Source organism: Cydia strobilella, chromosome 19, assembly GCF_947568885.1.
Source record: "Cydia strobilella chromosome 19, ilCydStro3.1, whole genome shotgun sequence".
Classification (NCBI taxonomy): domain Eukaryota; kingdom Metazoa; phylum Arthropoda; class Insecta; order Lepidoptera; family Tortricidae; genus Cydia; species Cydia strobilella.
The window spans coordinates 4,995,282-5,019,063 of record NC_086059.1 but is presented as its reverse complement, the minus strand read 5'-3'; the positions used below and the strand labels follow the sequence as shown (position 1 = coordinate 5,019,063).

Below are 23,782 nucleotides of genomic sequence, written 5' to 3'. Positions count from 1 at the left end.
AAAAAAACGGCAAAAAATCACGTTTGTTGTATGGGAGCGGCAACAGAAATACATCATCTGTGAAAATTTCAACAGTCTAGCTATCACGGTTCATGAGATACAGCCTGGTGACAAACGGACAGAAAGACAGACAGCGGAGGCTTAGTAATAGGGTCCCGTTTTTACCCTTTGGGCACGGAACCCTAAAAAGATTTGGGAGATATGCCGTCTCCGTTCCGTCGATGGTAAAAAAGGGAAACCTTTTATTCACAGCTATACACTATTATTATAACTTACACCGTTCACATGTACACTAATTGAGCAAACTTGAAAGTGATAAATAGGTAAAATACTTGACAATATATGCCATATGATATAATTCACACGTTAAAATGGTTATACAAACGTTAGCGTCATCCAAATACTGATATATATTTTGTACTTGTTCTCTGTTCAAACAGTGTTCAAAACAATAATACTTTTGTCTACACACCATCAAGTGTGACTAGGTTCCGACGATAATAATTTTTAATTTATAGTTTGTCAAAGGACTGTCTCATTTCAAACATGGACCCAAAAAAAGGAAGATTATAGTTTTTTTTTGTTCTTATTGACTGACAATTAAGCAGTGTTTTATGCAGTGTTCATAGTGTTTGTTTGTCTATCTTGATTGGTTTATTGTTTCATTCTCAATTGCTCAAAGGTTGACTGGAAGAGATCCCTTATAGGGATAAAAGTCCGCCTTTGTACATTGTATATATTTATGTTCTTTTATTGTGTTTGTAATCTGTCTTATGTACAATAAAGTGTTTACATACATACATACAATTTGGTTTGACCAACTATATGCAAAATAAGTGTAGATACGATTGCCTACCTGATATTTAGATTTATATAGGTATTATTTAGTATAAATATTATCGTAGTCTGCTTATTAAAGGAGCGCAGGTGACATCTTAGCTTAATAACAGACTTGTAAAAAAGAAGAATGTCTTAGGTCCAGTTGCACCAACCACAGTTAACAGACTGATCAACGTCACGCAGCAGAGATCTATGAAACTTCCCATACAATAAAATTTTGCGAACGCTTTAATGGTGACAGACGGTTTGGTGCAACCGACCCTTAGTATATGACAAAAACAGTGGTGGCTGAAGGTTTTCTCAATTTTTTTACTACTATATTTAAAATACTAAGAATATATTTAATAAGAATAGCAGGAAAGGTTAATAGTTTTTTAAAATAAAAATAAAGAATAGTGACTATAGAGGCTTATAAAATAAACGATCAAGTACTAACCTGCTGTGTTTCTGTTACAATCTCAGGCTCCGAGTCATCAGAGCTTTCTCCGCTTTTTACTTTGTTTTTTCTGTTAACCTGCAAGGATACACACACATGGGGTGAACTATGTATGTATGATACTATCTAATTTAACGAAATTGTCAATAAATAAATTCAAGTCAATGGTGAAAAGACAGCTTTAACAAAAAGCTTATTCTACTATTCAGGAATTCGTAGAAGATAAGGATGCATTTATGTTAAAATAGAATATATATAGGTATAGTTATAAGTTGACATGTAAAGAGCTAGCTTAAGAATATTTACAGAATAAACATGTTATTTTTTTGTTCTATTATTTATTATACTTGGTAAGTCATTGACTTCTATGTTTACTTGTTAAGTGAATCATATTTAATTATTTAATGCAGTGTTCTAAAATTTATAATAATACCTCTTGTTATATATATTCCTTGAACACTTTTGCTACTTGAATAATCATTTATTAATGACTCATTTAAATGTTTACATTATTGGAACATTAACAAAAGCAACATAATGTCACGTTAATTACAGAGATATTGATATTTAATAAGTGAACCGATTCTAGAAACAACAACAAAATGAATGCAAATACCAAAATTCAGGTTGCAAAACTAAATGATTTTACCTCCTCAGTACCTTACAGTTGTGAATAAGAGAGTTTGTTTATGCTAAAGTCTGTTATAAACATACTTCCTATTTTGTTTACTAACTTAGTGAATACATTGTTATGAATGAGTGTCTCAGAACAGATCCGCTTCAATTAGTGAATGCAATCTATGTTATTATTAACATTATTGTTAACCTTCAAATGGACAACAGTATTCAACAGAGTTTATGCTCCCATACTGATTTCAGAAGAAATACTTACAGGTACTTTCATTACAAATGAATTGTGTGCTTTGTCGTCCGTGGAGCTGACACCATCTTCCATGGCATCGAAGAATTCATGGTCTTCATCCTCTGTTTCATTTCCCTGTCCTGTGCCGTTACCCCCTGCACAACAAAAATAGGTTAATATTCTTATACTTGCAAAAACATTGTTAAATGAAATATAATTTACGACAACATAACTAAAGTTTATCTATTCAATATAAAAGTCGAAATAACATTAAACATAACCAGTTTACCTAATATTAATATTCACTTTCACAATTTAATTATAGCTACGTCTAGGTATACATATTAAATATTTGTGTAATACATACATTAGATTTATAAATATTATTGGATACATAAACATTAAATTAAACTGATGGGAAGATTCTATAATGGTCTATTTCCTAAACAATGATATAATTGTAGGCAGTAGGTACATCACCAAATAACCATCGTTTAACAGTGTTATACAGCCATGCAAGATAACTAGTCATCTCCTGATTTTGTAGGCTTGTATGTCACCTATAAAACATACAAACACTATTATTTCCATATGGGAACTAATTTCAATCTAGACTTTGTAAAACAACAGTAATGGTGATAAACATTAACACATTCAATGTCAATAACACGCTAGGTGTGTTGTGGATTCATTTTATATTGGATTGGATTGTGTACAAATGCAAATACAGTTCTCTACTAATTATTCATTTGTGCATTTGAGGGTACCTTTCAGAGCTTATTATTTTTATACACTCCCTCACAAAATCGAATATATTGCTGAAATAGTAAGCTACAAACAGTTTTTATTTAGAACGACAATATTTTGGTTGTGAATTAAAGCAGCGGCACAGTGAAATCATGGAATGAACTCTTTCAATTGCAACAATCAGCCAAGGGTTGGTGATCACCCTAAGCAGTGCAAGATCATGCTAGCAGAAGAGCACTTAGTGTGGTGTTACACCTGTCGAATTTCTTTGTCCAATGTGCATTGTGCGTCTCATCCTCTCATTAAGGTAAATCTGATATGCAAATACACATTGGAACAAGATATTGGACAGATGGAATACCAACCTTACGTGAAAAACAATCACATTCAAATGGTCACTCAATGAAAATCCCGCCACATATTAGGAGGACTAAAATAACAGCCATAGTATGACAATGATTGCACTAGTGCTGATTTTTCCGGTTCTGTGATTTTACTCACTTACCACCCATGACGTTGTTACGAAGCACAACTTAATTCGTCATCGGAATCAACTGTGATTTAACCACGCAACTAGCACTACACTAAATAAAACCAAAAGAACCAAGATTACAATTACAATACAAATGCCCGACCGATACGAACGATGCAGCTGCCAAAAGACAACACGTCTAATGCGGCAGACGGTAATTAGATAAACGAATACGTCATATTAACAACCAATTGAAGTTCTTTATGTGAAGCAACCTTGAAATCACCTAAAAACTTTAAATGAAAATATACAGCGTAGGAAACGAAACATTTTTACGATAGCTCGCCGAGCTGTCTTACGTACCGAACAGAAGCAGATTAAAGGTTTAACATTTTTAATTTTATGAATAAGATTGTTTTTAAACCTTGAAGTTTACAACATTTAAAGAAATTTAATTTATTATTCGACCAGAATTTCCACTCAATATCACATCACTCAACCAACTCACACACACGTCCGTTTTTGACGGTCCGTTTCATGCAGTTATACTTTTTATGCGCAGCGCAGCAAAAGCAGTCGCTTCGGTGCGTTTTGTTTTTGCAGACAAAGGAGAAGAAGGGCCCTCCACACTCGTGCGCGAATCGCGGCGCGATACCGCGAACGCGAGTGTGGAGTCTAGTTCGCTAATAAGCGAAATTCGCGTTCCCGTTCGCGGCTTCGCGCCGCGTAGTCTGGAGCGACTTAACGTTCTAAAACAATTTTTTTATATGCAAACCCGTTTTAGGTTCCCATAGCCTACGACAAACATCACTTGAAGACCTGTGGGGAGACTTGGCATGGATGCACTCTATATTGAAAACACATTTACCCCAAAAAATGCCATTCCATTTTGGAGAAATTCGGGACGAAACACTGTCTTTATTTCCAGTGGCGTAGCGTGAACTAATCTAGCCGTGGGCGAAATTGCATCTGCGAGGCCCTTTTCTGTCACTGTGCTCGAAGGAACCTCGCGCGAGGCCGTGGGCGACGGCCCACTTCGCCCACGCCTAGCTACGCCACTGTTTATTTCGCAAAAGTAAATTAAAAGTCATAATACACTACCGCACTGCGTCCTTGGAGCTCGTACTTCCACACTATCAAACCGAACCGTCAAAACGGTGCGATCCTATCTTACAGCTGTACACGTGCGCCATTGTTGCCAAGTGTCCCATATTTCCGTGTTATTCAACGAATTTTTGCCATGGAATCCTTCAAGACTTTTTAGAAGTAGACAGAAAGGAAAAGTGAGACTATGACAAAGACTAACAATAATAGCGCTTTCTCTGCTACTCGTACTGAAAGTTCCGTAAGAGCACCTCGTTCGGTCAAATAGGGGAGGGGCCATTTCCTCTCTATATTATTGTACCTCTAAAGGGCCCTCCACACCCGTGCGCGAATCAAGGCGCGAACGCGAGTATGGTCTAGTTCCTCTAGTTCGCTAATCAGCGAAATCGACACACACTCGCGTTCGCGGCTTTGCGCCGCGTAGTCTGGAGCGGACCTATGGTTCAATTTGCACTTCAAATTTAACGTTTCTTTGTTAAGCCGGACGTGGTGGTGCGTGGCGGACTGCAAGCGATGGGCGGGGCTTGTAGGATTTGTAGGACCCAAGACCCAAGAGGCATTCTACCTGGGTTTTGTAGGACGCCATGTAATGTAGTCCGCGACCCCATTCACAATCCTACATAATGAGGCGGACTACCATGTAGGATTGTGAATGGGGGGGGGCTTTATTGCACTGCTACTTTGACGTCACCGCCACAAGGTCACAAGAATGGCGGCAGCCTTTTTGGCGCGAATATTTATCCTTTAAATTTTAGCCATTTTTTCTTTGCTTATAGCAATGTTATTTTCATGAAATAAAAATACCAGACGGCTATCAAAGCTATACGACCATTTATAAATGTATTTGAAAAACCGGACAAGTGCGAGTCGGACTCGCCCACCGAGGGTTCCGTATTTTTTAGTATTTGTTGTTGTAGCGGCAACAGAAATACATCATACAATAGGATAAGGAAAAAATGTGTTAATATGCGCTCAGTGCAAACGGTGTCGGATTGTTGTAATATAAATAATAGAATCTATTACTATTAAATAGATTACTTAAATTGAGCATGTTATGAACTTTCCTATGTTGTTGTTATATTTTATTATTGTATTAAATCTAGGTACTGCGGATGGTGTACCGAGACAAACCTTACTGGTTTAACGGTACTTTTGTAATTAAGTTGCATATTATGTGTATTTACCTGATTAAAATAAATAAATAAATAAATAATAATCTGTGAAAATTTCAACTGTGAGTCTTAGTAATTGGGTCCCGTTTTTACCCTTTAGGTACGAAACCCTAAAAAATGAAGAATAGCCTATCTGTGCAAAATACCGAGTATTTACCAGGTAGGCTGAGGCTGGTCATCTGGAAGACCTGCAACAAATCTCTGCCCCGCTTTCTCTGATGATTTCTCAGGACGTGGACAGCAAGATCCTCCTGAAGAAAGAACTCTGTCTGCCCAGTGACGTCATCACGCCACCCAAGACGCATTTATCCCTATCTCGTATTACGAGATCACATCTCACGGTCACGACTGCTAATTTTTAATAACCTGCGACGCAAAACGGGAAGTGTTTATAAATCTGTGTTTGTCTGTGGCATCCACACATCCACTCATGAATCGATTTGATCGTGATTTGATTGAAGATATTTTTTAACGTGTCCTGTGGAGGCTGTGGATGAATCTTAGATGGATTTTAACTCATATTTAACAGTGTCGAGAGTTTTTTAAATATATCAATTTAAAATGCATAAAAGAGCGATTATGTGCGCAATTCCTAGAGCTTTCTTCTAGGACCTCTTCAAGAGGTATTGAAGAAGTGTGCAAAAGAGAAGCCAACACGTTTATATGAACACGTATAATGAAAGTCGCAACTTATATCTCTCTTGTGGTCTAACACTCTACTAATCTACTACACGAAAAGTTACTGTACTTCCCCTAGAATATAACTACTGTTGACTGACCTGTGCGGTGAGAGACGGCCTTCTCCAAGTTGTCGTGCTGTCTGGCGAGTTACTCTACTGCCTCTTGATATCGCTCTCGTTGTCTAAGAGCCCTTGCCCACTGACGTCGAGTTTTCTGCAGGATTCCGTTTTAGTAGTATAGTAACGTTCACACGAGCATTCTGTTTGCGGGATACTGCATGCATACTATAGAAAACTGGATCCTGCAGAAAACCGTACCCACAAAAAACTGGACGTCAGTGGGAAAGCGGCCTAACTGTACTAGTCAACTACACAAAAAGTTACTTTACTTCCCCTTGAATATCGTCAGGTGACAAACAAAAAACAAAACCCACTACAAGTTCAGAGCCTAGTACTAATACGGAAACAAGGTTAATTTTTGTTATTTATTAGTTTTTATTTGTGTGTTTTGGTTGTCAGCTAACGATATAACTACTGTTGACCGACCTGTGCGGTGACTGACGGCCTTCTCTAAATTGTCGTGCTGTCTGGCGAGTTGCTCTACCGCCTCTTGGAGCCGCATTTTCTGATCTCGCTCGTGTTGTAGAGCGCGTGACATTCGCGCGCTCGAAGCTGCCGCTGCGCTCATGAATTCTGAACATGCCTGTACAAATATTAATGCCGTTATTTATAAACGCGTTACTGGCTTGAATTAGCGATGAATCGTTTGTCTTTGTCTGTCATTTAATTTTTGACTTATGTATTTGGAAGAAAGGGATAAAACATAATTTAACTAAATCAGGCATGTAAAGTTTTATGAATAAGGGGGATTAAGTATTTAGTTTAAGTTTAATAAAGATTATTGTTGAGTGTGACATTTAACCCTTTTACCGCCAAAGATGTTAACTGATGCGAGCGGCTACAGCCCAATACCAACCTTCGTGTTCTGACAAGTTTCACGATGACGCGCCGCACACTATAAACGTGGCGTTCAAAAGGTTAAAATGAGGTGGTATGAGTGGTACCTTTTTACAAAAATAAGGTGGTACCAATACCAACAGTATCCACCTCAAATGATGTGTGGTACCTTAATCCTTTATCCTCCAATTTTGCACTTTCTTGCGAAAAGAAGAGATATTTTGCAGAAAATTAGTAGTTAGAAGTAAAACACAAGACTGTCGGTTGAATACTGAAGATATAATGCCTTCACTTCAAGACCAAGAAAAGTTTGCAACTATTTTGATATCATACGCAGTGCAAGTGTTTTTTATACGTCACAATTTCATAGAAGTTTAAAATAACATTTGCACTGCGTGTGCTATCAAAATCGTTGCAGACTTATCTTGGTCTAACTCTACTCACGTTCATCATGGCGTTACAGGATATCCGGAAGAGCGTGGCTCGCTCGGACACCTGCTTGGTGGTGTCTGAAGGTGGTATCTCCAGGTCCACTAGAGACCGTTGGAGGGCTGAACCGTGCCGCGCCACCAGCTCAGAGCACGTGCGGAGGTCGTGGAATCTAGAACAAGGATAGTTCACATTCTAAATTAATAATATTAATATCACAATAAGATGAAATAGTCTGGCGGTTATCGACGAGACAACGACGTGAGGGAGTTCACCTATATATAACCAAACGGAGACGCCACGTCTGTAATTTTCTGTACAAAAAAGTCTGCCGATTTTTGCGGGGGAGGGGAACGTCAAATGTATACGTAACGTAAAAATAGCCATGTCAGATAAACGTCAGTCCATACATTGTGTATGACCATTGGCCGACTATTTTCGACAGAGGGGAACGCCTGTTAATGGCTACTCCGTTTGGTTATATATCCTCCTAGGGGTTCACTCATGGTACACGATTCATCTTTACAATCCGTTGTTACAGACCGATCAAAACGACGGATTGATAGTGTATGTTAATATCGTTAACGATTTACTTAATCGAAGACGATATCGGAAATCGCAACAAAAACCCGTGCATTCGTAAATGTCAGGTCAGTCAAATGAAAACCAGCTTAAGGCTTAGAACGCACTGCGGTTTTTTCCTTACGGTTTCAGTATAATTTCTTGCGGTTTCAGTCTTTTAAGTGCGTGCGCTTATAAAGCATGACGTGCGTTACATTTTTTGCGGTTGCGGAACCGCTTTTGAAAAAGCCACAGTGCGTTCTAAGCCTAATAAAGAAGGAAACATACCTGGCAGCTAGTTCGCGCGCGATGCCGCCCGTGTCTTCGCTCTCGCCTTCAGCGCAGACCGCCGCCCCGCCGTCCGACTCATCATCGTCCGACTCTTGTGCTCTTCTAGAAAAAAAAAATATTGGTTAGTTATTGGTTGTCTACAGATTTTTTGATTTGTATTACTCATGTCTTTATTGTTAGGTAAGAAGGGTAAACCCATAAGTCACTACTTCCATGAAATAAAATTGAAGGGTTTTTTTTTATACCACGTCGGTGGCAATCAAGCATACGGCCCGCCTGATGGTAAGCAGTTACCGTAGCCTATGGACGCCTGCAACACCGAAAATATTACACGCGCGTTGCCGACCCTTTAAAAACCTGTACACTCCTTTTTATCAAGCAGATACTACAAATTTTATATTAAAGGAAAAATGGAAAGATTTACGCTTCCGGCAGGACTTGAAACCGCGACCTGTGCACGGCTGCAGGAATTGCAGAGCTCGCGGGTTAATTATTAACATTTTTTCACGAAAATAAGAGTTTTTGTGTCTGAATGACATTGTGTTTGCAGTAATCAATAGAAACTGGAATAATTATAGAAAATGTACAGGATTCATTATTCTCAGCCTGTCTCACTTACATGGCCTTGGCTTTAGCCAGCTCCAGCGCGGTGACCCAGCTCTGCCGCTCCACCTCGTCGTGCGCCCTGATGTGGAAGGTCTGCGTGCCGCCATTGCTGATCACGAATGTGCAGGAGTCCGCCGTGTGGATCAGGGCGCCGAGCAGAGAGATGGTGCCTCGGCATGTGTGCGCCATCTCTGCTTGATTTCTGGAACGATTGGAAAATTTTCGTGTTAATTTTAAGTTTAAATTAAAGAACAAAGAAGAAGAAGAAAATAAATTTATTCAGGACGCTTACAATATTGCCTAAATCTATTATAACACTTTTATTAATATAAAACATAAACGCCACTGAAAAGGTCACCCCTCAGCTTGATGTCAAGTGACCTTTAAATTGCTATGTTGCGTTGCGAGGTCACTGGAATGTTAAATGTCAACTTTTGACAATCAGAGTTACCGCATAATATATATACGGGATCGTAAAGCGCCATCTACATCAGTTGTCAAATACGCTACCACGTAACGACCAATTGCGCCGTGTATGAGCGCTGCACTGCACCCCTCAATCGCGCATCGATCGTAACGACGAATTGCGCCGTGACCGTGTGTATGTATGAGCGCTGCACTGCACCCCTCGATCGCGCATCGATCGTAACGACCAATTGCGCCGTGACCGTGTGTATGTATGAGCGCTGCACTGCACTCCTCGATCGCGGTCGATCGTAGCGACCAATTGCTCCGTGTGTTGACTGGCATTTTCGAAGCGACCGATCGTCACGATTTTCGTGAGATTGAAAGAAGCGATTAATCGTACCATACCATGAGTGAACCCCTTCACTGTGGTAGATTGCCGTGTCAGGTGTCAATGTGTGGATTGCCTTATAATTATTTTCCCCATGTCTTTATTTTCTTTTTGCATCTATTTTTTTTACATTATTAGATTAACACAAGTATTTAAAGTTTTTAACATTTCAGAACTATTTCCTGAAATATACATTGAAAATTATATTTTTAATAAATTCTAATTTAACTTCAGCAGTTATTGTTTGTGTACCTAATTAGCATAAAAACTGGTTACAGCTGACAAGATTTCTATCAGTGCTAACTAAGCAGCGGCAGACATTAGCGCAATTAGCATCAACCATAGATATAGTATATACAAGTAGGTACATACCTATAGTTAGCATCAACTCTCCGGAACTAGAACATGCCCTAGCAGTATGATGGAATTTTGAACAATACAATACAATGTATTATTACATCATGCAATTTTACAACATATTTTCTATTTTAACAGTGTGATATGGTACATTTATCTTCATAAACACCACAAGTCTCACAACACAAACACAATATATAACAAAGTATTTATTTCAATAGATTTTCTTATTGCCTTGCCTTTGCTGATAAATCATTAATTGCCAGCGACCCGCTGACCCGCGAGGCGATTCCGCTATTTGTAGGCGCTTTTAGCTATAAGGCGGAAAAAAGTGGTATCGGCTACAAGCATTGCGCGTAGCGTAGCTCACGCTGGCAGTAACTGTGTTAATATTGTAATAAAATAACTAAATTTATCCTTATGTACACAGTAATAGAAAACGAAATGAAATGAATTTTGCTAAATATTAAAAAAAAATTTTTTATCTTTAATCATTATACTATCATTAGGAACTGTTAGATCTTGTTTATAATGAATTCTTTATGTCATTATCGCAAAAAACTATGTAAATATGTATGTGTAAATGGACTTTACTCAATGCATAATTAAGAGTTGATAGTCTCTTACATAATTGCCGTTCAAAGATAATGGATGTGACTCATCTTGTTTGATCTTATCTTAGCGTTAGTTTACTTGGCCCAAGCAAATGATAATGCTATGACTAGACTATTTTAGTTATCAGCATCACATTCTGTGCAGTGACATACATATTATAAATTTTATATGGAAAAGTTGAAGGAGACATGAAATAAGCTAAGTAATGTTAGAAACATAAATATTAGCTGCCTATATATTATTTCCTGACATTTTCCCAAATTGTTGGTTCAAACCTTGGGTGACCAAGAAGTGCGGGAACCTAAACAAACTTCAGGTTAACCCACCTAAAGCCTGTCACAGACGAGCGATAATATATATTAACACATCCAAAGCTACTGAAATATATCTTAAGCTAAGCACCACACGACAACAATACCAAAATATATAATATCACTGTTTTGTCTACATTGTGAGAGAAACGAAATATACCAAAATATATCGCAATATAATATACCTTGTTTAAAATAGGGTTATTTGTGGAATAATACGTCAGGCAAATGTCCTCCTAGGCTTTGCTGGCACATACGCACTCTTTTGTCAAAACTATTTGACGATGCAATTACTGCATGAAACATTTCCTATTCCTAGTCGTGTGATCTCTCGATTCGGTGATCAGAATTGCCCCCCTAGATCTTGCGATTTAACGCCTTTAGATTTCTTTTTATGGGGTTATTTAAAGTCTAAAGTCTATGCCAATAAACCCACAACCACTCATGCTTTAAAAGAGGAAATTCGACGCTGCATCGGAGAAATTCAGCCGCATCTATGAAAAATGGTCATAGAAAATTTGACAAAAGTGTGTGTAAGCCTAGGAGGACATTTGGGTTCTCTGCCTTTTCGCCGAAAATTGTATTGCCGAATTTCACTTACCAACCAACTTTTCGCAGAAGTAGAATAGAATAGAATAGAACATTTTTATTCAACATCACATGAAATGGCAGAGTTAACAGATAGCGTAGTACATTTTTTACAGATAAACCTTAAATTTAGACTTACAAAACTAAGAAATTGAGTTGCACATCAGAGAGAAATATTCATGCGTGTTAAATAGGAGCTTGCCTCAGCATAATGTTGCAGTGTATTTACTACAACGCTGGTTTTCAGGCAGACCCTTGATACATTATCCCTTACTCGCTGTTAGTCGAAAACTAAATGGCTTAGAATTATGTTAACATGTATGTATGAGTGTAAACTATGTTTTAGAAATTGGACAGAACAATTGCTGGTATAGTGTGTAAGCAGAATTTAATAGTTACATATGTATTAAAGGAAGTATATAAGCTTATGATAGATAGATATGAGTGCAAAAATACTTAATATAGATAAGAATAAATAAAGACATAAGGTGCATAGATATAATCATTTTAAATATGACGGCGTGGGTCTAGTACCAAGAGGTAGCGAGTTTTGTATTGCTAAAAGATATTGTTTAAACCGCAATTTAAAACTACTTATTGTATTTAAGTTTTTGAGGGGTGGAGGTATATTAAAAGCTGGAAAGCATTTCGTTGCTGTATATTTGAAGCTACCTCGAAATGCAGCAGTATGGTGACGTGGTAATACCAACTCGTCACAAACCGATCTGATGCCATACAAGCTCGACCTGCTTGCGCGCCAAGTGAAGTCTCATTTGGTCGAATTTCATTTCCCAACTTTACATAATCCAACCTAACCTAACCCAACCTAGTACGTCATTTTCATTCCCCATCTATGGGGTTGGGAAATGAAATGGTTGCGAAATAATTATTTGGTAAAAGTTATTCGGCCAAATGAAACTTATGCGAAAAAATGGTTGGCAAGTGAAATTAGGCAATACAATTTTCGGCGAAAAGGTAGGATCCCGGACATTTGCCTGACGTATTCCACAAATAACCCTATTTTATGTATTTCAAGATTTTATATACAAATATATTATAACGAACAAAAAAAAAGTGTTTTTCATCAATTTCAAATCTTGCGTCCTTTTTGGGACATCATTTATATAGAAAGGTATCTTAAGATGCTATAAGATATCTCTTCATTGAGATCTTGCTCTATTTTAGAGTACCATAGTCAACTAGGAACCCTTTTAGTTTCGCCATGTTTGTTTGTCTGTCCATCCGCAGCTCACTTATACAATTTGGCATTGGTATAAAAATCAGCCCCAACAAAACAAAAAAAATTGAAAATTTTTTTTTTGTAAAATGGGGATGACTTTTTTTAGTTTTAAACCTAGTTTGGTTGGGGTGTTGTTGAATAGGTATTAAATAAACCGGCCAAGTGCGAGTCGGACTCGCTTAGCGAGGGTTCCGTACTTTTTAGTATTTGTTGTCATAGCAGCAACAGAAATACATCATTTGTGAAAATTTCAACTGTCTAACTATCACGGTTCATGAGATACAGCCTCGTGATAAGACAGACGGACAGCGGAGTCTTAGTAATAGGGTCCCGTTTTTACCCTTTGGGTATGGAACCCCAAAAATGAATAAGGGTCTTCAAAAATCATTTTTTGAATTAGTGAATGTTTCGGTTTGGAAAATATCACTGAAAGTAAAAAAGTGTCTGCCTCTTAAGTTTTAACCATGGGTTCAAAAAATATGATAAAGATCATGAAAGTATAGCTTAATTAAGAGTTTCAATAAAAACTATAGTGTAAATAATTGGTTAAACCAGTAGTAAAAAGACGTACAAGTGCTGTGAAGAGACCCCTTTTGCTTACTATTTAGTATTTTACGAAAAAGAGATATTTTTGCGGCAAGAATAAGAATGCTCAATTCTCACAACTTTCAATTTCTGATAAAATAAAAACATTAAGCACTAAGTTTCCTTGGCAACAAAATGAGAGACAAATATTGTACATCAATTTCAAATCATTTGCATACTTAATAAAATTGTAATCTCCATGACAATCTCATTGCCAATTGGAAGTATGTAATGTACTAACAAATTTACAGATCATAATAAATGAAGTTCATTAACATGCTAAGAGACTGAGTAATGAGCAGTGAAGGATACCCATGCATGGCCTATCAATTATTGATAACAACTGCCTAATCACTGCAGTTGCCCATACTGCCGCATAACGAGGCTACCACGAGGCTACGGATACTGCGACCTAACATAACTAACTTTACAACTGTTAAGTTTTAGCTATGTTTTGTCTAAAAATAGGAAAAAAACATTGGAATGTCATTAGAGTGAAAATGATAAGCAAAAACTATGAACCGAATACGTACTACGTATTTGAATTATACCGATTATAAAACATATTACAAGCTAACACTTAGATTTCTTATTGTAGGAAGAGGAATAACAATAGAGTAATTTGTAGCGTTTACCTGTAGTAAGATAACAATCCATTCGATAACACGAACCATCTTCGCTGATAACCTTTTAAGTAATTTGTCCACTTGAACAACCACCCCTTCTTTTCAGGATCGCCGCCAGGAGTCGGCTGACCCTTGGGCACAATCGCTTCGGACATTTCCTTATTATATTAAGACGATTATGAAAACATAATACAACAAAAAATATTCACCACCTAGGCCACGTCCACCATAATCAGTAGACTGGTGACATTATGAACGTACAACACAAAAATGTCAATATCTTTGCAAGTTATTTACTAATGTGTTGTCACTGAGTCTAAAGAAATATTTAGGAAAATATACAAATAATTAGCCTTACAACAAAAATAAATAAAATCATTTTTTAATAAGTGTGTTGATATTTTTTACTGTTTTAATTTTTAAGATAAATAGATACTATGCATTAGTATTCGAACGCTCTTCAAGATCTTACAAAGATGCGTTCATTTTATTATTATTTTTTAAATTTAATTTGAATGCATTAATGCTACCAGCTTAATTTTGTATTTACCCAGATTTCGAAGCCGACGATTGCGATTGTGATGTGATGAGTTCGTCTAAAGCCAACTTTGCACCGACTTGAATAGAACAAAGTGAGGGAGAGTCAATATAGATGTCGCGCCAAGCGCCAAGCGCCAAGCGCGATGTAAGTTGGTAAGTGGTATCAACCAGGTTCTACTTTGTCATGTGGCAACACTGACAGATAGAATGACAGTTCTCATGGCGGGGAAAAGCACGATGGCGCCATTAGAGAAAAAATGGAGGTACGTGCATGAGGTGTTGGGACGGCGCGGGGTGTACTGAGTCGGTACACGGTGCGCCTTCACGCTCTAACGAGAGCCTGCCCAGGTGAGTGTTTATACACTTATTTATGCGTATATAATCGACATCCTAGCTACATGGGAGTGGAACAAGGGGTTAACCAACGGTCCTTGGTTAACGTAGTTTCACTAAGGTGCAGTCCAATCTCGACATTGGACTGGGAAGCCCGGGGCTTCCCTGAGTGTGTATCGGAAGCACACAGGCAGGCATGTAGTACGGTCGGTTATGAGTTGGAGTATAAGGGCCGGATCTAGGGGGCAGGCATATGGAGGATCCCGTGGGGGCACCGCCCCCACGTCCAGGTGGTGTGCAGGACACCAGGGTACTAGACGGTAGTACCTAGTCTGGAGGCGAACCGAATCGTACGGGAGAGTCACTCTGGATAGGCCAGTAGACTGCACTCTCATATTGATACAGATGTGCGATGCCAACTCGGAAGTAAATGTACTTGTACATGTAACAGTGTGGTCGTAGGTCGGCCCCTTCTCCTACTCTCATGTAGCATGGTGTTATGTGTATTCATGATGATATGTTTTGTTGCCCAGAGCAATCTATACCCAATTGGATTCAGGCACTTGTATTATGCATAGCTGGGTATAGAAGGCGCGACAAAAATGGTGGAGATGATCTGAGATTTCTGATGGTGGGAAGCCAGATTAGGTTTGGCTATTCCATCTGAAGATCCCTTTTGAAGGGCCTTGTAGCTGAGATTGTCAAATTAAGTTTTGAATTGTTTGAGCTCAAGGTACCTGTTCGGCGTATTTTGTTTTGAAAATACGTAATTAATTATTATTTCTTTCACAGCATGCAACGAAGTCTAATAAAGAAATATAAAATGAATGTTGTTTTAATTCCATAGTACTAATTTAACCTTTGTTTGACTTTAGAGGTAAAAGGGTGCACCCTAGGCTAGATTAAGTGTTGTGAAATGTTGCGTAATTGTTATAATTATACATTTGTTCTTGTGTAATAATTTGTTTTAATAATTTAGCCATAAGGTATTTTTTATGTTATGTTGGCCATCATACCTTTTATATGATTGTAAAATAATGGTTGTTTTTCTTTTTCTTATCTATACCCGTAAGGGTACGTTCGGATTTCATTTCATCATTTTATTTTCAGTGATAAATGAAAGTGCGTGGTAAAGAATGTCAGATGAAGGGCATTTAATAATTACTTTTATGAATTCGATTACTCATGATAATTTGTATTTCTTATTCGCGTTTAAATAAATTTACTATTTGGTAAATTTACCGATAAGCCAAAAAATGTTTCGGACGTGAATGAGAATTGGAACGCACCACTGTGCGCTAGCAACTCTGGCAAGACCCAACAAGTCAAGAAAAAAATCAACGAGGAAAAAACATAAGTTTCGCGCTATTCAAAGTTACTTGAGCGAGTGGCGTCCTGAGGTTTCTTGTTTAAGTTTATGTTTGTAAGTGGTCGTGGATAAATCAGTGTTGTGAGAAGTGCGGTCTCAGTTCTGGTAAAGGAAATCATTTCCAAAGCGAGTTGTAGCAGAATTGCAGGTACGAACAAGTTGTAATGTACTTGGTTGAGCCGCCATGACGTTGTCGGCTTCCCGGCGACTAACTTTATCTTCGAATTATCGGCAAATATGTTAATATTCTTATGTAAAAGGTGGTAATTGTGGTATTCTGTGTACATTACAGCTGCACAAAGAAGTAGGGAATATACCTGGCCAGTTCGAGACTAGTTTTGTGATACGTATGCGCGTATTCATTCCACCGCCCGGACCGAAAAAAGAAAAGAAAACTTGTACGGCAGGACGGTTTTCAGGGTGAGTTTAAACAAGAAGTAATGGATACGTAATGATTTATGTATTTTGTTGGAAACATTCGACATGAAATCACCGTATTAACAACATTACGCTGAAGAAAGTAAATGGGTGCACGCTAGTGCCTCCGCCGAGAAGAATACTACCTACATTTTTGAATTAGTTATTTTATAAAATTATAACGTTGACTAGTCATGGATGTAATCATGATGGTTGTTTATACCTTAAGATGTAGTGAAGGCTAACTGTGTTAATTATTTTCAGCCGTCACCATGGCAAGCTTGTACAGTCGGGTTAAGCTGCGCCATGAAAAATTACAAAAGGTGACTGCGGACTCTCAAGCCCTCTAGGAGCAGTTGCAAGCGGAGGGAGCTGTCAGTGAAGAGGAGTTCACAGCAATCCACTTAAAATTGAAGCAATGCTTGGGGACTTTTGAAAAGGAGTTATTTCAATATTTAAGTGTTGTACCGGATGCAGATGTGGTTAAGATGACCCAAGATCAACTTAAGGCTGAAGATCTATTGACAGAATTGGAAATTGCATTACAGATTGGCAAAAGGCGGAGTGAAACTGTTAAAAAATCCAAACTACCTGAATTAAGTCTTCCATCCTTTTCGGGGGACAAGTTGAAGTGGTGCGAGTTTTGGGACCGGTTTGCTGCTAATGTAGACCATAGACAGTTACAGGAGTCTGAGAAACTAATGTACCTCCTGAGCTGCCTGAAGGGCGCAGCGCTTGAAACAGTTTCAGGAATAGCGGCTACCAATGCAAACTACTCCATTGCAGTGGAAACTTTGAAGCGGCGTTACGGGTCAACTGACACTCTGATTGACGCACATTATACCGCCCTCAACAACCTCCAAAAGGCAGACTATACTAGTGCCAGCTGCCGTAGTGTCCTGGACAGTGTTGAACGGAATATCAGGGTGTTGGAGAAGCTCGGGGAACCGGTTGGAGGCAATCATTTGAGAGCATTAGTCTTGTCAAAATTCCCAGAAAAGGTGATCCATGAGCACCACCTCATAGGTGAAGCTACTGACTTGATGGCCATTAGAAATAATTTAGATAAAATTATCACAGCAATGGAAAAGTCAGTGGATACAGTTGTACCGAGTCCAAAGTACACTGCCGTGCCTGGCAGTAGCACAACTGAGGCGTTGCAAGTACGTACAGAAGTAAGGTCTCAGAGTAGCCGGAAGCGGAAACACGCGGGAGATGCTGGAGCACCACCATCAAAGCAAGCAAAGAGAGCATGCTTGTTCTGCAACCTGAAAGGACATGCTAGCAGGGACTGTCGCAAATACAATACAGTCGAAGCTCGGCAGAAGCAAGTAACGGGAAGGTGTCTACACTGCCTACGACGCAACCATAAGGCATCATCCTGCAAGCGCAAGATTGCTTGCTTCCGCTGTAAAGGAGACCACCTGCTTATATTCTGTCCCAATCCGGCCTCAGATGGTGAGGAACATGACATAATGGAGAAACTCTCTTTAAAATCCTTGTGTGCTACCTCTAACAAACATACCTTTTTGCAGACCGCAGTGGCAACTCTTCAAAACCCTCTAACTAAGAAAAGTATCAAAGGCAGAGTCTTCATAGACTGCGGTAGTCAGCGGAGTTACATTACTCTGGCAGCTGCAAAAAGGTTAGGCCTGCCTACCCTCCAGGAAGACCTTCTACTCATTTTCACTTTTGGAGCTTCTCAACCTCTGCAGACGTTAACCCCCGGAACAACAGTCAACATCCAGACGAAACGTGATGTCACTAAGCAGTTTACTGTAAACGTCGTACCAAGAATTACAGACAGTGTTCCGGTGACGTCCTTCAAGCATCCCGGAGTCGACATTGTTGCTGATGATGATACAGTTGGAGAGGTTGTTGATGTACTCATCGGGAATGACTACTTTGGCTCTATCCTCACAGGAAGAAAGATCCAGGTGTCAGAAGACTTTTGTTTATTGGATACGGACTTTGGATGGGTGCCCTCAGGAAAGCTTACTACTGGAGAAAGAAGCGAAGTCCTCTCAGTGGTCACATACTGTCAATGTCACACTCCTAACTGCCCATATTTCAGTGAGCCAGATCTGCCTTTAAGAAACATAGACGTAAGGTTCTTATGGTCATTAGAGAACCTAGGGATTACGGACTCTCCAAAAGCTACAAGACAGGAAGAAGCAGTTCGTCACTTCAATGAGACCGTGCAATATGAGGAAGGCCGGTACTTAGTCAAATGGCCCTGGATTGAGTACCCACCAGATTTGCCATCAAATTTTGGATTGGCCTTAGGTCGATTGAAGAGTAACCTGAAAAGACTGGACCTGCATTTAATCAAGGAGTATGACGTGATCCTGAAGGAACAGCTGGACCTAGGAATTATAGAAGTCGTTACTAGAGGGTCAGACTTGAACGCAGACCACCCAATTCACTACCTCGCCCACCATATGGTGAAACAAGATGGCGGCGGCAAGGGGAGGATAGTATACGATGCTAGTGCCAAAACTACTGGACAGAAAAGCCTCAATGAGTGCCTTTACAGCGGACCTTCTATGTTAGAAGACCTAACGGCGTTACTTTTGAAGTTCCGAACTAAGAGGTATGGCATACTGGCTGATGTAGAAAAGGCGTTTCTACAAGTAGCACTTCAAGAGGATGATCGCGATGTCACAAGGTTCCTCTGGTTAAAGGACACAACCAAGGAAGCAACGGAGGATAACTTACTGTATCTGAGGTTCTGCAGGGTACCTTTTGGAGTTGTCGCGAGTCCATTCTTACTGACAGCAACGATCCGACACTACATAAGCCAGTCAAACAAGGCCTTGCTGAAACAAGTCGCTGACAAATGCTATGTGGATAACTTAGTGACTGGAGCTGATAGCCTGCAGGAGGCTAAACAGATCTATGAGCAAACCAGAACAGTGTTTGAACAGCTGTCTATGAATATGAGAGACTGGATCTCAAACAACCAGAGCCTTATGGACAAGATACCAGAACAACATAGGTCAGTCAAACATGGACAGGTCAAAGTGCTCGGACTTATGTGGAATATCGAAGAAGATACGCTGAAACTGAATTTGACTGAGGACCACTTCAGTACAGATCCTCCGATAGACACAAAGAGGAAAGTTCTTCGGGCTCTAGCACGTGTGTATGACCCATGTGGTTTTGTATGCCCACTCATGTTGTCAATGAAGCTGATCTTCCAGAATATCTGTGAAAAGAAATGCAAATGGGATACAGAACTACCTACGGAGATGACACAGTCTGTGAAGAATGTCATGGAAAGTCTGAAATCCATAGTGAACACAGAGTTGCCGAGGTACATCGGAACAGATGTCTCAATGAGTGAGCTTAAGTACCACTTGCACTGCTTCACAGATGCCTCCAAAGACGCATATGCTGCCATTGTCTACCTTAAAGTGATTGAAGATGGACAAGGAAAATCAGTCTCCCTTTTGATGGCAAAATCACACGTGTCACAGACCAAAGACAAGGATGAATTGAAAATTCCTAAATTAGAACTTCTAGGATTTCTGATTGGAAGCAGACTCCTGAAATATGTAAGGAACCATCTTGATCTTGACATCGAGAAAGAATATTTGTGGTCAGATAGTTTGGTTGTGCTTAGTTGGATGAGGTCAAACAAACTGCTCCCACCCTTTGTTGCCAACAGGGTAAACGAAATAAAGCGTGACCATCCCAACACAGAGATGTTCTATGTCCACACAAAGGCAAATCCTGCTGATGTTGCCACACGTCCAGAACTGTTTGAAGAGAAAAGGCAACTTTGGTTTAACGGACCAGAGTTTCTTGCCAAGGAAGAATCATGCTGGCCCCAAAATAGACTCTATGAGGCACATCAGAACCTTCTTTCTGTTGGGGAGGTCCTGGGTGACGACCCAGGTGAGCCGACACAGGAAGTACCCATTGGTGATGACGCTGACCAGAGTGAGGCCCTAGAGCAAGGAAGTCCCAGTGATCCCGTTGAACCAATGGAAACCCAGGATTTAAGTATACCTACAGAGAGTGGTGAATATCCTACTGATGGAAGCATGGAACTTGACAATCCTGACTATCACAAAGAAGGAGACATCCAGCAGCAGACGATTGTTTCCAAAATAGTGTCCGAGATAAGGGATCTGCAAAGAAAGCACTTCCAAGAAGAACTAGATGGTAAAAGAACACATTTAGCACGAAATCTAGATCTCTTTGTCGATGTGGACGGCCTTCTTAGGTGCCGCGGGCGTATGGCGAACACCACCTGGAGCTATGACATGAAGTATCCGATACTACTGCCAAAAAATTCTGAGTTCACTGACAGAATCATAAAGGAGACGCATGAGAGTAACTACCACGTCGGTGCTCCACATACATTGAGTATCATCAGGGAGCGGTATTGGATACCCCAAGGGAAAGCCCAGGTGATGAAGGTGTTAAAGCGATGTACCCAGTGTGTCAAACACGGCGGCGGTCCGTATCGTTTACCAGGCACACCGGCGCTGCCTCCAGAACGAGTAAATTACAACAGACCCTTCACTTACACTGGTATTGACTATCTAGGACCACTATTTGTGAGTACCCAGACTGGCAAAGAGAAGCGATGGGTAGCCTTATTCACGTGTTTGACAGTAAGAGCGATACACCTTGAGATCGTGAAGGACCTTTCGGCTGAAGAATGTCTCCTGGCCTTGCGACGATTTATAGCTGCTAGAAACAAGCCACAACGGATGTATTCAGATAATGCGACTTGTTTTAAGTTAGTCGCTGAAATGGTACAACAGCCATACTGCGTTAAGAATGACATCCAGTGGAAATTTATATGTCAACTAGCACCGTGGCATGGAGGGTTTTACGAGCGGCTTGTGGCCTTGGTGAAGCATTGCCTTAAAAGAACTCTAGAAAAACACCTTCTCAATGATACCAGGTTACTGACGGTGATGAAGGAAGTGGAAACGGTACTGAATTCAAGACCGCTGACACGAGTCGGAACAGAAGTGGAACATGTTCTCTGCCCGGCTGATTTCATAAGCCTAGGACAATGTTTGACTATGAGACCATCTGCCGCAGATATTCCTACTTGTAACACTGCTACAAAGAGCGACCTGTTTGAGAGCTGGAAGAGAGGATGCAATATCATAGAGGAATTTAAGAGAATGTTCGTCAAGCAGTACCTTGCTAGTCTGAGAGAGAGGTACAACAACTCGCCCAAGCAACCTAGAGTTAAATCTCATCGATCACCACAAGTAGGCGACCTTGTACAGGTTAAATCGGATCTCAAGAACAGAAACCTCTGGAAAGTGGGGAAGATCCACGAGCTGATCAGAGGAAGTGATGGTGAATGTAGAGTAGCGAGGGTCAAGGTTGACGATTCTACTTTAACGCGTTCCATTGGCCATCTCTACCCGCTGGAGGTAGATGACGAGACGCCTGAGGTAGAACCTGTAGAGGGAGGCTTGCCTGAGATTGAAGAGGACAGCGGGGAGTTGGAAGTTCCAACCAGCGTGGATGCTCACGTACCTGTGCTCGATGAACAACCGGAGATCGACGCGGATCATCTGGCTGGATGTGATATGACCAGTCACAATGAAGTCCCACCACCAGAGGAGCAGCCAGAGGAAAGAGGCAATGGGAGAAGCAAGCGGATCGCAGCCATTCGTGCCAGGGATAAAATCCTGGAGTGGACGCGACACCTGCTCGCCTTGCTGCAGTAACCTTCATTGTTGTCGGGAGTGTCGCGCCAAGCGCCAAGCGCCAAGCGCGATGTAAGTTGGTAAGTGGTATCAACCAGGTTCTACTTTGTCATGTGGCAACACTGACAGATAGAATGACAGTTCTCATGGCGGGGAAAAGCACGATGGCGCCATTAGAGAAAAAATGGAGGTACGTGCATGAGGTGTTGGGACGGCGCGGGGTGTACTGAGTCGGTACACGGTGCGCCTTCACGCTCTAACGAGAGCCTGCCCAGGTGAGTGTTTATACACTTATTTATGCGTATATAATCGACATCCTAGCTACATGGGAGTGGAACAAGGGGTTAACCAACGGTCCTTGGTTAACGTAGTTTCACTAAGGTGCAGTCCAATCTCGACATTGGACTGGGAAGCCCGGGGCTTCCCTGAGTGTGTATCGGAAGCACACAGGCAGGCATGTAGTACGGTCGGTTATGAGTTGGAGTATAAGGGCCGGATCTAGGGGGCAGGCATATGGAGGATCCCGTGGGGGCACCGCCCCCACGTCCAGGTGGTGTGCAGGACACCAGGGTACTAGACGGTAGTACCTAGTCTGGAGGCGAACCGAATCGTACGGGAGAGTCACTCTGGATAGGCCAGTAGACTGCACTCTCATATTGATACAGATGTGCGATGCCAACTCGGAAGTAAATGTACTTGTACATGTAACAGTGTGGTCGTAGGTCGGCCCCTTCTCCTACTCTCATGTAGCATGGTGTTATGTGTATTCATGATGATATGTTTTGTTGCCCAGAGCAATCTATACCCAATTGGATTCAGGCACTTGTATTATGCATAGCTGGGTATAGAAGGCGCGACAATAGACGTCATATTTCCATTAAATTTGACATTAATGATGACATTGCCACACTTAATCATTTATTATGTATAAATAGAATGTCAGGATTTGGACGAAGTAGGCGACATTTCATGAAATCCACCTGAAATGAACGTGTATGAAACTCGATAAAACCGATTGATTGCCGTCTACAAGGAATATAAAGTACGTAGTTTGCAACGACATGTAAAGAAATATTCGCAATTTCGGCACAAATGTGTATTTCTACGTTCTACAAATGTCAATGCCAGTCAAGCCCCTCCACCGCAGAAAACGCTAGAAGA

The 23,782-nt window shown here is 40.3% G+C and overlaps 2 protein-coding genes across 4 annotated transcripts in view; one reads left to right on the top strand and one right to left on the bottom strand.

Moving 5' to 3' along the window:
- The window catches only part of LOC134750212 (oxysterol-binding protein 1), a 28,003-nt gene extending 13,471 nt beyond the window's left edge, over positions 1-14,532 (bottom strand). The window contains exons 1-7 of one of the 3 annotated variants that reach the window (XM_063685347.1): positions 14,285-14,531; positions 9,171-9,359; positions 8,549-8,653; positions 7,715-7,871; positions 6,860-7,016; positions 2,169-2,293; positions 1,277-1,354 (exon numbers count right to left, since the gene is read on the bottom strand). In XM_063685347.1, coding sequence (XP_063541417.1) covers positions 1,277-1,354; positions 2,169-2,293; positions 6,860-7,016; positions 7,715-7,871; positions 8,549-8,653; positions 9,171-9,359; positions 14,285-14,430 — 957 coding nt within the window. In that variant the 5' untranslated portion in view covers positions 14,431-14,531. Of the gene's footprint in view, positions 1-1,276; positions 1,355-2,168; positions 2,294-6,859; positions 7,017-7,714; positions 7,872-8,548; positions 8,654-9,170; positions 9,360-14,284 lie in introns of all 3 variants that reach the window. The other 2 variants (XM_063685345.1, XM_063685346.1) reach the window with 2 other exon arrangements.
- Positions 14,533-16,483: 1,951 nt separating this feature from the next.
- Positions 16,484-23,683, top strand: LOC134750384 (uncharacterized). The gene is made up of 3 exons (XM_063685546.1): positions 16,484-16,665; positions 16,810-16,937; positions 17,199-23,683. Exon 3 carries the CDS (start codon positions 17,423-17,425, stop codon positions 22,640-22,642), a length of 5,220 nt encoding a protein of 1,739 aa, XP_063541616.1. The 5' UTR covers positions 16,484-16,665; positions 16,810-16,937; positions 17,199-17,422; the 3' UTR covers positions 22,643-23,683.
- The last annotated feature ends 99 nt before the right edge of the window (positions 23,684-23,782 follow it).